At 55.2% G+C, this 14,605-nt stretch overlaps 6 protein-coding genes across 6 annotated transcripts; 3 read left to right on the top strand and 3 right to left on the bottom strand.

The window, feature by feature from the left end:
* Positions 1-246: 246 nt before the first annotated feature.
* On the bottom strand, positions 247-2,222 carry BO82DRAFT_272872 (OSTA/TMEM184 family protein; the record flags this gene model as incomplete). Its single annotated transcript, XM_025631034.1, has 6 exons — positions 247-1,113; positions 1,171-1,320; positions 1,379-1,504; positions 1,560-1,853; positions 1,926-2,072; positions 2,124-2,222. The coding sequence occupies 6 exons, from the start codon at positions 2,220-2,222 to the stop codon at positions 247-249; spliced, it is 1,683 nt and encodes a 560-aa protein (XP_025496707.1).
* Positions 2,223-3,581: 1,359 nt separating this feature from the next.
* Positions 3,582-5,579, bottom strand: BO82DRAFT_272545 (SAP domain protein; the record flags this gene model as incomplete). Its single annotated transcript, XM_025631024.1, has 2 exons — positions 3,582-5,264; positions 5,319-5,579. 2 exons carry the CDS (start codon positions 5,577-5,579, stop codon positions 3,582-3,584), a joined length of 1,944 nt encoding a protein of 647 aa, XP_025496706.1.
* A 1,682-nt stretch (positions 5,580-7,261) lies between these two features.
* Positions 7,262-8,478, top strand: BO82DRAFT_428428 (caleosin family protein; the record flags this gene model as incomplete). Its single annotated transcript, XM_025640443.1, has 5 exons — positions 7,262-7,459; positions 7,544-7,768; positions 7,891-8,052; positions 8,128-8,220; positions 8,282-8,478. 5 exons carry the CDS (start codon positions 7,262-7,264, stop codon positions 8,387-8,389), a joined length of 786 nt encoding a protein of 261 aa, XP_025496705.1. The 3' UTR covers positions 8,390-8,478.
* Positions 8,479-8,716: 238 nt separating this feature from the next.
* BO82DRAFT_300419 (NAD(P)/FAD-dependent oxidoreductase) lies at positions 8,717-10,588 on the top strand. The gene is made up of 4 exons (XM_025632057.1): positions 8,717-9,011; positions 9,079-9,368; positions 9,515-10,100; positions 10,183-10,588. The coding sequence occupies exons 1-4, from the start codon at positions 8,750-8,752 to the stop codon at positions 10,437-10,439; spliced, it is 1,395 nt and encodes a 464-aa protein (XP_025496704.1). The 5' UTR covers positions 8,717-8,749; the 3' UTR covers positions 10,440-10,588.
* BO82DRAFT_325667 (uncharacterized protein) lies at positions 10,563-12,750 on the bottom strand (the record flags this gene model as incomplete). Its single annotated transcript, XM_025632885.1, has 5 exons — positions 12,667-12,750; positions 11,932-12,597; positions 11,664-11,879; positions 11,315-11,601; positions 10,563-11,254 (listed from the first exon to the last, which is right to left on the bottom strand). Exons 1-5 carry the CDS (start codon positions 12,726-12,728, stop codon positions 10,563-10,565), a joined length of 1,923 nt encoding a protein of 640 aa, XP_025496703.1. The 5' UTR covers positions 12,729-12,750.
* Positions 12,751-13,166: 416 nt separating this feature from the next.
* Positions 13,167-14,201, top strand: BO82DRAFT_428425 (zinc-binding alcohol dehydrogenase family protein; the record flags this gene model as incomplete). Its single annotated transcript, XM_025640442.1, has 1 exon — positions 13,167-14,201. One exon carries the CDS (start codon positions 13,167-13,169, stop codon positions 14,199-14,201), a length of 1,035 nt encoding a protein of 344 aa, XP_025496702.1.
* Between the last annotated feature and the right edge of the window lie 404 nt (positions 14,202-14,605).

Genomic DNA, 14,605 nt, shown 5'->3' with positions numbered 1-14,605 from the left:
AAAACAAAAACAGAGGGTATTATACGACAAACAATGCAACAGGTATAGAACTAACGCCATAGAGACAATATGAATGTGACGGGTGACTGGAGTGGAACACCGTCAAAGACAGCTTGCTGTAGAAAGAGAATGGTAGATGCAACAACCAGTGCTACGAGGTCTAAGTCATGTCATGTCACGCGCTTCGGTTTGCTTCGAGAAAAAGCTTTTCATGCAAATGCAAGGAGTCCGCTTGGAGGGTCCCTTTTACCTCCGTTGATGACTCTCAATATCGTATCCAGGTGGCGGGGTCTGGTATGTTTCTGGAAGAGGGATCGGAGGTTGTTCTTGGAGGGGAGGTTGTTGGTAGGGTTGAGGGTGAGTGGCTGTTGTAGCGGTGGTGTTATCCGGATACGGAGGGTTTCCGAGGGTGGGAGTATTGTTGTGGTAAGGGTCATGGGCCAGGTGCTGAGATTGGACCAAGTACGGATTGTATGCATCCTCGTAGGACGGGTCTGTGTGAGGAGCCGTGTGCGAAGGCTGCGGCTCCAAAATAGACGAGTCGCTCAATCGATTATGCGAGTAGAAGCGATTCGGATCACTGTCATCGTGTATGCCCGGGACTAGTCCTCCCGGGCTGGGTTGAGCATGAGACAAAAGCACCTCGCCTTCTTCGTCGCTGCCATATCTCCCTGCACTCAATGCCGTTGTAGGCCCTTGGTATGCGGTGCCGTACGGTGGGGTGAGGTTCTCAGTCGCATTCAGTCCGAACGCCTCGGTAGGCGTGTGGTAGCTGGGATCCAGCGTCCGCTTCTTGCGTCCCACAAACAGCCAACGGAAACTGCGGCCAACCGCCTTGCCAAGGTCGACAGGATTGAGCGCATCCAAAAGCCCTTTGAGGCCGAAGCGACCTCCCTGATAGCTGGCCTTTCCATTACCATAAAAGTCTGTGACATCGGAATTTTGCGCAAGAAGCGAGTACGGTTGCCATGCAAAGGCCCACAGATGAAGAACCGAGAACATGGCCATTTCGATACAAATGAGGATATTTGGTAGTCCGACCTTCAAGTCCGGTGACTGAATTGTCTTGCTCGCTTTGATGACACCCGCGGAAGAAAGGAACGAGATCAACGTCTGCAAGTTTAGTTAGATCGATTGCCACGAGAGTAGATTGCGGAATAGCCCACTTACCGACTGCCAAAAAGACAAGAAGATCACGAGTTTGATGGAAAGAATCTTCAAGAAGGGAGAGTGTTGGCTGATATCGTCTTTGAGCTGAATGTAGAACTGAATCAGGCAGTACATGGCGATCGAGACAGCGATACACTCTATAATCATAGTCTATGCAGGCAACAAGATCAGTCGAGGTCCACCAGCGATCGGGTGCATGAGCACATACCCAGATGTGCGAGAACGCAGGATTGAGCGATTCTTCGCAGTAAACATTGTAGTGTTGCGTGATGACGGCGATAACGGTCATAAGGACCCGCAGGACGCAGTATTGGAACACGCCCACCCAAATCACCTTCGATCCTTCGTCAGCTGGTGACCGATGCGACTCAGAACTCGAAGCAACTCACATTGAACCAAGTCAAACCACTGCGAGGGGTTCTCCACACGCCTTTCTCACCACCAGAGATCTTTTGCAGCCATGGAATTGGCCAGACCCAGGGCTTGGGCACCACACCGCGGAAATACTCTTTTTGACTATGCAGGTCGGGTGCGACGTAGGCGCAGAGCAGGGAGAAGAAGGCGGAGATGGCGAAGGCTTCGTAGCAATTGCCAATCAAATCGTAGTACACATCGTTCTTGTAGAAGTACGTTCCGACCCACGCGACAATCGAGTAGATGGGTATCATCAATAGGATTCGTATCTGACTATGCGATGCAACATGATAGGATTAGCTCTGTGTGACTCTGGGTCGGCGCGACGAGAAGGCGGAAACGTACTGTCGTTGCTCGATCGGCTTGCTGTAATGCGTAGCATGCATCATAATCAGATAGAAGGAAACAATCATGGAAATCAAACCAAACACCCCGCCGACCATGAGGCACAGCTGGTGAAAGGTGATCCCGCCTTTCCAGAGGTCGACCTCCGTGACTATGCGAGTGAATTTGAAGAATCCGCGTCAGCTCAACTCAACAACCATAGTGTCGCAAATTGTAGCGAAGAGCGGACAAAGAACGAAAAGGGACATACTGGTCTCATCCTCGGCGGTGGAATTACACACTGGCCAGCCCATTCTTGGGGGTGGGAGTGGAAATTGAACAGCTGAACAGTGAGCGGCCTCGAACTGCGCGAGAGGCTATGGGGGGAGGAAACAAAAAGAGAGGGCTTCAGGATATTGTGGAAGAAGGGGGAGTAAAATCGTCGCAAGTTGAATGGAGAGCGAGAAACACGGCCGACTTTCTATCTTATCCGCCCAGCCCGGCTTGGCCCAAGAATGAGCGACTGAACCCCTGGGAGCCGCCCGAGATTAGACTTCCGTCCACACTTTTGTCGCCGGTGGAACTGCAAGGATAGTAATCGTGGGTCGAGCGGACAAAAAGTAATGGGGAATATGTTCTGCCTCGCTGGAACAGGCGCCGAGAAAGCGTGAGCTGCGTGTCGTGTTGCTTGGTGTTGCTTGGCAGGAACAGCGACTAATAAGTGAACGGAAGAGGGGGGGAAAGACAAAAAGTAAAGAAGAGGGAGCGAGGAAGAGAGGAAGAGAGGCTGGGGATCAACGGTGATCGGCCAGAGGGGGAGAATAAATGAATGGCGTGGACAAAGCCAATGCTGCTGCTGCTGCTGCTGCTGCTGCTGCTGGAGAACAATGAAGATGATGGTGCTGGTTGTGGTACATCGGACTGTTGATCCGAATGTACTGTAGGTACTGTATTCAATCAAGCCAGACCAGTTCTGTCAGTCTAGTGAGCAGTTCAGTCCAGTATAGTATAAGTATAGCTGAGGTATAGCATAAAACCAAGGGAGGAAGTCAAGCGCTAGATTGGACAGAGCAGATGAAACGAAACACAGGTGAAGTGCACCTGGCACTTCATTTCACTTTGCATTGGAATGCTTTGTGATTGCTGGGATGAACGAACCACAGGCACCAAAGTTAACCAGTGACCATACCAATACACGTCATCGCCATTGTTCCCTGACACAAGGCGGTAAATTAGCTCAACTTACATCACAGCTGGTATGTACAGTACCCACTGACCACGGGCTGCGCCACTTTCCCGAAATAGCCGGAACTGCCTTCAACTCTTTCTCTCTCTCTCGCTCATTTCCCCCTTTGTCTATTGGTGAATGAATACCATTCAAACACATTTCTAACAGATCACCACAGCCCCGTTCATTATTATTGTTTCTTTTTTGTTATTAATTACTCTTCTTCCGCAGTCAAACTGGCAGCCAAGCAGAATTGTTCATTGCTTTGTCTAGTGGGGGACTCCACAGTTGTGCAGTCATCACCTAATTTACATCCATGCTTGCGCCCCCCCCCCCCCCCTGCCCCTCGCAATGTCCCTTAACTACTACTGTACACGTGACGGATGACTATATCCGTACATCACCAGAACAACTTGGAACCACATAATCATCAGAAAAAGTATCGTTACCATCGACTGCGTCGGTCGTCTCGCCACGAATCACCCATTCCTCCTCCCCGTCCTCGGCCGCCGCGGCCGCCGCGTCGGCCCCGTCCACCACCCAAGTACTCCGGCCCCTTGTCAACAAATCGGTCACCGTCTTCGAAAGTAATACGACGGGTCTCGTCCCCTCCCCGCCGGGGGAAGGCGCCTTTTCGTAGCAGGTCGTCGAACCGATCGAGACGCCGGTCAGCCACCTCCCGGGTCACGGGCAGATAGTAGAGCTTAGGCTTGGTGGTGGTGGACATGAACAGCTCGTCCAAGGGCTTGAACCCTTGGCCCGGGTGGGAATCTGACCGTGCGACACCAGGGCTACTGGGACGTCGAGTCGGACCACGACCCTCTGCACGGGGACCGGTGGGCGGTGGACGAGAGAAGCCAGCGAGGTCAGGTGCACGCGCAGCTTGGGCGGCCGGTTTGCGGGAATCGACTTCTTCTAACACAGCTTCGACACCGTCGTCTGTACGGTCGTATCTCACTTCCCATCGAGGTGCGGGCCCGCCACGCTGCCGGGTCCCCTCCTCTCGTTCAACCCACGACTGTAGCTTGTCTTCGGGAATGAAGTCGACAAACAACGCCTTTCGGTTGCGTTCGTTAGGCCAAACGGTCCCATGGAGGGCCGTTCGGACACGCGACGCGGCCGAGACACTTGTAAAGCTCACAAAGCAGTGTGTCTTGATGGGGTCCAGGTAGTAATCGAGGATCACATCAGCATTCGGGGAAGCGCCAGGTGCCGAAGCAAGAGTAACCAGGTGACTTCGGAGGGCCGCCGGCTGCATCGGCCGCATCAGGCCTCCAACGTAGAGCGCAGCAGTGGCAGCATGTAGGGCAGGCTCAACCACTGCCTCGTCCACAGCAACATCAGGGGGAGGAGACGGCGGACGGGCTTGGTCGACTCCCGGCCCCGCGAAGAGACCTTTGAAACGAACATCGTGTTTCGGCGGGGCATCTTTCTTGGCTGCGAGGGTTGTATCGTCAGCGGCCGGAGCAGATTCCGTTTCCTGACCTGGCGCCGCCGTCTCAGGCTCAGCACGTGCCTCAGGGGGTTCGCGCGAATGCGCTGCCCCTTCTTCTCCCTGTTGATCCACCTCCATCATAGATGATCCTTGATCTTCAGGCAGCAGCACGCGAGGCTCTTCCTCTTGCGCCTTCGCCTTTTTGATGGCCAGAGCTTCCAGTGTGGGCACAGGACTCTGGCTACGTCGCTTGCGCTTGCGTCGATCCTCTAACAGCTCCTCTGTGGGAAGAGGAGTTGAGAATGCTGTGTTCAATTCCGAAGGGATACTTGTAGGCGGCGCGGTCTCCTTGAGCTCTGCATCTTGGTGCTGGATGGCTGTAGGTTCCCGCGCGGGTTCGTTTCCGGGAGCCTGCTCAACCGGGGCGACAGGTGGCTCGGTCGTCGTTTCCTGCACTGCAGAGGCGTCAGTCGCGACCACCTTCTCTTCTGGCTCTTGCGCTTTTGTACCTAGTTCCTCCTTCTCTTTCGGCTGCTCTGACAACTCCTCCGCGACCTGATCGCCACGGGCAATCGTCTCCTCTACTACACTCTCCAGCTGAGGCACTGCAGCCTCAGTCTGCTCCAGCGGTTGTTCCCGTGGCTGTGTCGAATCCTCGGCCTCCGTTTGCTTCACGGTCTCATCGGGGACCGGCTCCGCGTGTGTGGCCGATTCGGCCTGCGGCTCGACTGGTTGCGCAGGTGGTACCTCCTGTTGTACCTCCTCCTCCGCCTCCGGTGTAGGCTCGCTCACTTCCTCTTCCTCTTCCTCTTCCTGCTGCTGCGGCTGCGCATTTTCGCGATCGGAGCCCGGTTCCGCGGTCGCATCCTGTCCGGCAGCTTCGCGAGCATCTTCTTCCTCCAACCGGTCGATGATTTGCTGTTTGACGCGGAGACCGGTCTGCGCGATGCCGCGCCGCTTCAACTCGGCCTTCAGGTCGGTGACTTTCAATTTCGAGTAGTCGGTCATATTGTTGGGGTACTAGTGCTAGTATCGGTCCGCGAGACGGCGGGGATTTAGCTGCATATAAAGGTCGCCTTGCGAGGGGCTGGTGTCAGATGGTTGATTGTAATTCAAACGGGGCTGGTCATGGCTGTATAACTGGGGGTATATTGTGGTGGTTCGTGTGGGTGGATGCGATGCGCTGCTGCTGCCCTGCGGTAGAGTGAGTAGTCATTCAGAGTTCCTCAGTAGGTGCAGTGGACGGTCGGTCGGGGCTGAGCTTGACTGGCGGAGGGTAGATGATGCCGTGCGCTAATCCGGTTTGGGGCAAGGGGGTACTGCCGCATGAGGCTTAGTGTGGTTCCAAGTAGTATTGGCTCAGCCTTTTCTCGATTAGGATGTTTTGGTTTGAGGCCGGCGCCATTTAGAAGGTCACTTGAATTATACATTGTCTTCTACATCTCCGGTGCACTTCATTTCATGGAAAGGTTTCTAGGCTTTGTGAAAGAGAAGCTCGCTATAAGCTCTGTCGGCAACAAGCTTATCATTCAAGTGCCGATTTATAGGACATGACTATAACAAGTAGAAACCAAGCATCGGCAAAGACAGATTGCCCAGCTCTGATAGAAGTCTACAAAGTTTTGCGTTAGTGCCGCAGTTGACTTGGTCAAGGGTACTAGAAGGGCTGCGAGAACTCTATTGACTCTATTGTGTATACAAACTATGTACCAGAAATCAAACGCTGGATATTGCACTTATGACCCGAAGCTAGGCCCGTTGTTGCCGGTTCCTATCCTGTAAATATACTTGCCATCACGCTATAGGAACCTACTTGAACTTGTACTGAGTACATACACGAAGACCCGGGCCCTATTTTCTTTTTGTCCCAGAACTTGGCAGTACGGATTGAGATTAGGATACTTGAAAAATGAGAAATGAGCCTTGCCTCTGAGATGAATCAGCAGAAACCAGAAACTTGTCTTCATATTAACATTCTGGGAGTAGAACTTGTGAAGGCACGCCTTTCTAACTCAGGCTTAAGACGAGCAGGTGCTTGATGAGTGCGATGCTAGGCTCCTCCATAATTACCACGAGAAGAATATCAGAAGAATATCAGTCTGCGATTCTTCTTCAATACCCTCCAAAGACGCGTGAAGACCAGAATTAGCCGTCGATTTCACAGCGGCCATCCGGCAAAATATACACATCTCCACGCATCCACACCCCGAAAGGGAATAAATACATCTTACGGGTCCCTGGTTTCACCGGCAGGTACTGTACAACGCTGTAGCTCCAAAAGACACACCCACATTTCCAACGCCTCAAGAACAGGAACAATACTGAGCTCAGGCCCCAAGGCTTGATCTCGGGTTGGGGTGCAAGTGCATCAGGGTTCGGATTCGATGACGTATGCGACTCAGAATAAGTCGAACCACCATCAGATTTCCATTTCCGGTTCTCGGATTGGTCGGTTTGTTTTACGCACAGACCACAGCCTGATATGCCTCAGCTTCTTTGAGCGTTCTAAGGGAAGGTCACGAATCCACACGGGTTGATGTCATCGTGAGTCGATCCAAAGTAAAGAATCTCATGCTACTCGTATATCGGATCCTATAAGACCAGCATGATGGCTTCGCTGGTACAAGCACAGAGTAACATCATAACAAGATCTATACTCCCTCAACCCTTTCCCCAAAACAATAACAAGAATGCCCCCTTCATCCGACGACAAGACAAATCTCAATGATTCCGTATCCGCAAAACAAGCCCCGGTCACCCAGGCACGACCCGTAGCCACGGACGCGGGCGCGCACATCCAACAACCCGGCGTCTCCCGCGCCAACTATACTGTCTCGCAGACCAAATCGGGCCTTCATTCAAAATACCACGAGGAGAACAAAGACTATGTGCGTTGCAGTCCCGAACGGCTGGCTGGCTGACTGGCTGGCTGGCTGGCTGCCGCGAAGCTAATTTGTGGAAACCCCCTCCAGACCGTTCTCCAGCAGCACGTCCTCTTCTGGGACCGCGATGGCGACGGCCAGATCACCCCCTGGGACACCTACGTCGGCTTCCGGGAGCTGGGGTTCAACATGCTCTTCTCGTTGCTGGCGATGCTGATCATCAACCTCAACTTCTCCTACCCGTCGCGGTTGGCGCATTCCTGGTTCCCGGATCCCTGGTTCCGGGTGTATGTGCACGGGATCCACAAGGCGAAGGTATGTACTGTATGCTGGTTATGAATGAATCCCCGGGGTTTCGACGGAGCAAAGTGGAAGCTGGAGTAAGAGGTTGGGTTTAGAGTCTGTTTCAACTGACCTTTGGGGCGAAAACCTCTCAGCATGGATCGGACAGTGGCGTGATCGACAATGAGGGCCGGTTCGTACCGCAGGCCTTTGAGAATCTGTTCGCCAAATATGACCGGAAAGGCGATGGGACCCTGACGCTCGGGGAGATCATCAACCTGATGCACGGGCAGCGGGTGGCGGTGGATCCGTTCGGGGTAAGTCATGAGGTTGTCTCGGTTCAGTGGCTGCGGAGTTGTTACGGAACTGAATACTGATCTGTGGCATAATAGTGGGGAGCTGCGCTCTTCGAGTGGGGGACGACATGGTTGCTGCTCCAGAAAGATGGACGCATCTACAAGGACGATCTGCGGCAAGTGTACGATGTGAGTGATTTGCCGGCTACCAAAAGCATTCGAGTGGTTTCTGATGAATGTATGACTCCAGGGCTCGATTTTCTGGAACATCCGCAAGAAGCGTCAGGAGTCGGGGCGATGGAATAAGGGCTTTGGGCTGGGAGGAGATGGCATGATTGGTTCGGTCTATGTTTCGTGATTTTCGAGATTTGTGTTGAGCGAGCGGGATGAGCAGGTCGGATAGAGATACCACTAGTTCCCACGGAACTCAATTCACCAAGCATAAGCATCAAACATATGACTGAAGGTAGAGCACTATCTACGAGTGCATAGATAACGTGGCGTGTGGCCCGCCAGCTCCGAACTCCGCAGATAAAGCTTGGATTAGGAGAAGCGCCGTTATCAATCAGCCCCTCTTCGGCGTTGGGTGCGGAGTAAAACTAGACCTTGGAGGGACCAGTAGGCCGGGTTTATAAACAAAGCACCATGGCCCTCAAATGAGATCAGACACACTTCCGATTGCCATCGTACTCTTCCATTCTTACCAATCCTATCCACAATGTCCCCCATCCTCCCCATCGACAACCCCATCCTGCCCTTCTGGCGCACGGAACTCGACGAACTGGATTCCCTCCGCACCACCCCCGACCTTCCCCAAGAGACCGACATCGCCATCATCGGCGCCGGCTACGCGGGCGTAACTCTAGCCTATTACCTCCTGAAACAGCTCGGCCACGGCGGCACTACATCTCCATCGTCCCATCCGACAATCACCCTCGTTGAGGCGCGACAGATATGCTCAGGCGCAACCGGTCGCAACGGTATGCCGGCCCAGAGGTTTTCCAAATCAACCAGACTGCTTGGCTAATACGTGTGATAAATCAACAGGCGGCCACCTCCGTCCCGACATCTACGGCCACATCCCGAGCTACATCGAGCGGTACGGGCTGGACGCCGGGGTCGAGATCGCCGACTTCGAGTACGCGCACATGCAAGCCCTCAAAGATCTCCTGGTGGAGGAGCAGATCGACTGCGACTTTAACATCACGCGCAACATGAACGTGTACCTCAATGAGGACGGCGGGGAGCGCGCCCGGCTGATCTACGAAAAGCTGCTGGCGCAGGGGGTGGCTGTCGCGAAGGATTTGCACTATACGTCGGCGAAGAACGCGGAGGGGGTAAGTAATCGCCCCCCCCCCCCCCCAATACACTGTTCCCTTTCTGTCTAGATGCTCTCAGTGAGGCAATCCAGTGAAAGGAAGTGCATCACAACTTCGAAGACAAAAGTTTCCGAACAGGACAAGGAGCTAACGCACCAAAAAAGATCTCCGGCGTCAAAGGCGCCAAAGCCTGCCTCTCCTACACCTCAGGCACCCTGTGGCCCTACAAATTCATCCTGGGCCTCCTCCACAAGATCGCCTCGTCCCCGGCGCTGAACGTGCAGGCCCAAACGCCCGTGACGGGGGTGACTACCGCCACCGAAGATGGAACCACCCATCACACCATCCACACGGCGCGCGGCGTCATCCGCGCCCGGAAAGTCGTCTACGCGACCAACGCCTACACTGCGGGGTTGCTGCCGCAGTACGCCAAGAGCATCGTCCCCTGCCGGGGCATCTGCTCGCATATCACCGTGCCCGAAGGGCAAAGCGTGCCCTTCCTGCCGTACTCGTATGTGGTGTACACGAAGGAAGGCGGCGGGGGCAGTTACTTGATCTCGCGGCCGGATGGAAGCATCATTGTCGGCGGGGCGCAATATACGTTTAAGAACGCGCGGGAGCAGTGGTACAATGTGGTGGACGATGGGACGTTGATTGAACCGACTGAGCATTATTATGATGATTATATGCAGAGGACGTTCCGGGGGTGGGAGGGGAGCGGGGCGTATGTTAAGGAGATCTGGACGGGGAGTGAGTGTCCCCGTGTTTTACTCCCGCGCCCCCCTTAATTTTTCTATATGAGGAGAAAAAGCTAACATCAAGACAAATACAGTCATGGGGTACTCGTACGACTCCCACCCGCACATCGGGCAGGTGCCGGAGAAACCGGACCAGTATATCTGCGCGGGATTCAATGGACACGGCATGCCGGTGGTGTTACTCAGCGCGAAGTGTTTGGCGGAGATGATCGCGACGGGGAAGCCGTTCGAGGAGACGGAGACTCGTCTGCCCCGGCTGTTCAAGACGACGGCCGAGAGAATCCACAAGGCGCAGACGGGGCCGGAGGGAGGGGATATCCTGGCAAAGTAGTGGCCAATTCCCATCCATGATGATGCTTTATCACTGCCCTGTTACGTAGCTACCACCGAGATTACTCGCCCTGAATCGATTCCTCCAAGGAGAGACGAGAAACCCCTTAGCTACTAGGTAGAATCAATGCACCATCGAATTCAAAAACTCACTCAACCAGTCATCATACCCAACTCCCACCCCCAAAGCACCAGCTCCAGCACCCCCAGACCCAGACCCAGACCCAAACCCAGAAACATCCTGACACAACGGCAGCTGCACCCCCTCCCTCCCCCCACCCCCTCCAGCACCGACATTCGCCCCCAACCTCAACTTCCGTTCCCAAGCCAACCGCATAGCCTCATACTTCCCCACCGACTGGAAAAACACCTCCCCCTCATCCACCCCCTCCCCATCCTCCTCCCCATCCCCGCCTCCCCCCGAATTCCCAAAGAACCTCCTCCCCCCCTCCAACCTCGCCAACGCCGCCGCCTGCCCCAAATTCCCCACCACGCGATCCAACACCCCCAACACATCCACCGCCCGTCGTACACCCCCGCGATCCCACAGCGGATCCTCCAGCGTGGAGAGCCGCCACAGCGCCGCCAGGGTGCGGGCCAGCTGCGCGAAGACCGTGAAGGGGAAGCCGCTGTACTCGGCGGGCGGGATGGTGAGGAAGTTGTCGAGCCAGGCTTGTGTGGCGGTGAGGGCGGCGGTGAGGTGGTCGAGGTGGGGGAGGTTGAGGCGGGGGGTTTGGGTTTTGGGGTTGGTGGGATTGAGGAGCGAGGGTTCGGTGAGGGTTAGGGCGGTGTGGGTGTTGTGGAGGTGGATTATTTCTGTCTCTGCGTTAGCTTGGGAAGGCGGTGCTTTGGTTTGTTTATGGAGAGGGGGCGTACTGTATTCTTGGGTGTGCGGGGGGAATTTGGTTTGGGCGGATTGGAGATAGGTGGTGAGGGCGTGTTGGTAGGTGGGGAGTGGGATGGGGCATGGGATTGGGGCTTGAAGGGGGTTGGGGTTTTCGGGGTGATTCTGGTTGAGTTGGTCGTTGACGTGTTGGTAGCGGACTTGGTGGACGAGGACTTCGTCGTTGGGGGTATCGGGGTGCTGGGTTAGGGTTTCGAGGCATTCTTCGAGGTATGGTGTCCAGCGGAGGGATGAGGCTTTCTTGAAGAAGAGGGCGACGCTGCATGCGGTGCTGGTTAGTTCGAGCGGTGTATTGCTCTGTTGCTGTGGGGAGGGGCATACCTCGAGGTGAGGAGATAACAACCTAGCACGGCTCGACGCTCCTCTTTGGACCGGACGGGCAGCGGCGGAGGGTCGTCGTCCACTGAAGAATGCAGACACAGCAGGAGAGAGTTCTCCAGCGAGGAGGGCTTGTCCAGCGAGAGATCATACACCACCGCAATGGCGAGCTGGCTGAACATGATCAGGTTGAGCTTGCGGAAGACTTGCTGGCCGGACCTGGATCGAGGGTTAGAATCGAGGAAGAAACAGTGGTGAACGACGAATATACCAAGCGATGAAGATCAGTATGCCCAGGAGGAGATCGAGATCGCGACCCCCGTAGTCGAGCACCGCTTTCTGCGCGACAATCTCTTTGACCCTGTCGCAGAGCGCACTGCGCTGCTTCGCGCTCTTCGCAGCAACCGCCATCACGCATAGCCACGTGAACGGCCGCTCGCGCTGCAGACGCCGTGCCGTGGTCCCTGACGGAAAGTCGATGAATGGGAGATACGGCAGTTTCTGCGTGAGAAACGCCGCCAAACACTCTTCGGCTTGCCACGGCGGAAGCTCGAGGGCAGCGTCTTCTGGCGAGGGAGCCGCTGAGCCGAGACCCCTCGATGTCTGCTCGATCGGCTCGGTGGACTGCAACCGGGCCTGCGGATTACTGACATTTTGGGATTCGACGTCGGGTTTCCTCCGTGAGACACTGCGCGGAGTCCGAGTCCGTGGCCGGGGCCTTGCCGGCGTCGTTGCGTTCAACTGGTCCTCGATCAAGTCAGCGTATTCATCTGCGGCCGCACTGCTACCAGATGCATGCGCAGCCCGGGCACGAAGCAGCGCGACCACATCATCCAGCTTCTTCTCCAGGCGGCCGCTCTTCGTGGCGGCGGATTTGCGGAGATTTTGCCGGCGCTGGAACGCGGAGGGGCGACATTCTTTGTGGAGGCGCTGACAGCTGTAGAGCATGCATATAGTCAGTCGGGACGGTGGGTGGAAGAACATGCTTATTGTGATCCAAACCCACCGTTGACACTGGCCTCCATCTTTGGAAAGGATGCATTTGCATTTCGCCTGCGAGCAATTCATACATGCGCGGCCGTACGGGGCCGGCGAAAGATCATATTGCGTGGGAGGTTGGTCCATGGCTGGTGGATGCAGCATGGAGAGTATTAGTAGGTCCTGCTGACATGAAGGGGAAACAAACATGATTTCAAGAACCGGCGGGGTTCAGTCAGATTAAATGGAAAGTCGCCGTAGGAGAGAAGGGATCGAACGCCGTCGGTATTAGTATGCTTTGTGACGTGGTGAAAGGATTAATGCCGTCGGACATTGCGGATTTTAGCTGGCCTCGGCCATAAGCCCTAACTCAGTACGAACTAAGTATATAACGACTGCATGAGGACAGCGAAGGAGAACGTCATCATCAACAAATACAGACGCAAAGACAACAGCTCCAGTCACCAGACTCAACATCCCTAAGACAACATTTACACGACTTCCAACTATATACCACCCTCTCCCACAATGTCCCCCAGCAACCGCGCCGCGTGGCTCACGTCCGACAAAGCCTATCCCCTCGAAGTAGACGAAGCAGCCTACACACCTCCCCAGGAGAACGAGATCGTGATCAAGAACCAAGCCGTCGGACTCAACCTGGTCGACTATGCCATGCAAGACATGGGCACTGCACTCTTCCCCTGGACCGCCTACCCGACCGTCCTGGGCTGCGACGTGGCCGGCGAAGTCGTCGAGGTCGGCCCAGGCCCCCTCGCCTCCCGCTTCAAGCCCGGGGACCGCGTGCTCGGCTTGACCTCAGGAGTTCGAACCAGCCGACCGGCCGATGGAGGCTTCCAATCCTACGTGGTCCTCACGCCCCAGACCACCGCGCAGATCCCGCCCCAACTATCCTTCACAGACGCCGCGGCCATCCCCCTGGGAATCTCCACGGCCGCATGCGGTCTTTTCCAGAAGGACCATCTTGCCCTCCAGTTCCCTCGCGCGCCTCGCGCCGCGTCCACAGGTCAGACGGTGCTCATCTGGAGTGGCTCGTCGAGTGTCGGCAGCAACGCGGTTCAGATGGCTGTCGCGGCCGGGTACGAGGTCTTCACCACGGCGTCGCCCAAGAACTTTGAGTTTGTGAAGTCGCTCGGGGCGAGTCAAGTCTTTGACTATCGCAGCGAGACGGTGGTGGAGGATGTGGTGGCGGCCTTCCAGGGCAAGCAGAGTGCGGGAGCGTTTGCCATTGGGGATGGCAGTGTGGAGTTGTGTGCGAAGATCGTGGCTCAGGTTGAGGGCAGGAAGTTTGTTTCCCTGGCGGTTCCTCCGACAGGGCCGCTGGGGGAGGGCATCGAGTCGAAGTTCGTCTTCGGAAGTGATTTGAGAGACAATGAGGTTGGGCCGGCGATCTTCGAACACTTCCTGCCACGGGCTCTGGGAGATGGCTCCTTCAGGTCTGCATTGAAGGTGGAAGTCGTGGGACGGGGATTGGAGTCGGTTCAGAGTGGCTTGGATACTTTGAAGAAGGGAGTGTCGGCGACGAAATTGGTCGCTGAGTTGTGATCTAGGGTTTATCTTGGTATGAACATGTAATATCTAGATTCCTTTTATGTCTTAATCTCAGCATGTCCGAGCAATTATGATGGCCTTCGACCGTATGCTTATACCGTCTGGTATCTAGACAAAATTCCAGTGGATATGATATGTCATGTGCAGTGACATCTCCTGAGATCGATCATCGAGTTGCCTGAAAGGTGGTCGGCCACTGAAAAGACAAAAGAACTGCAGAAGGTCGGGTAGTTGCACTGCATCAAATGTGGCGTTCAATACTTCGGAGATTTATTGGCAGATACTGTCTCCACGGTTAAGCAAGGAAGGCAACTGAATGTCAGCCTTTTAATCGATGAATCTTCTGCTCTTTTGAAGCAAAGATAGCAGCACACATTCTTGTCAACCCGCGTGACAAC

The sequence above is a fragment of the Aspergillus uvarum genome (assembly GCF_003184745.1).
Source record: "Aspergillus uvarum CBS 121591 unplaced genomic scaffold BO82scaffold_3, whole genome shotgun sequence".
NCBI classification, from domain to species: domain Eukaryota; kingdom Fungi; phylum Ascomycota; class Eurotiomycetes; order Eurotiales; family Aspergillaceae; genus Aspergillus; species Aspergillus uvarum.
This window is presented reverse-complemented; position numbering and strand designations above follow the sequence as displayed.

What these genes read in the sequence shown, in the direction of transcription:
- BO82DRAFT_300419 (XM_025632057.1), top strand. Translation starts at nt 8,750, where the DNA reads ATGTCCCCCATCCTCCCCATCGACAACCCCATCCTGCCCTTCTGGCGC. An exon ending in CGGCGAAGAACGCGGAGGGG is followed by an intron (nt 9,369 to 9,514) that starts GTAAGTAATCGC and finishes GCACCAAAAAAG; the next exon opens with ATCTCCGGCGTCAAAGGCGC. An exon ending in TAAGGAGATCTGGACGGGGA is followed by an intron (nt 10,101 to 10,182) that starts GTGAGTGTCCCC and finishes AGACAAATACAG; the next exon opens with TCATGGGGTACTCGTACGAC.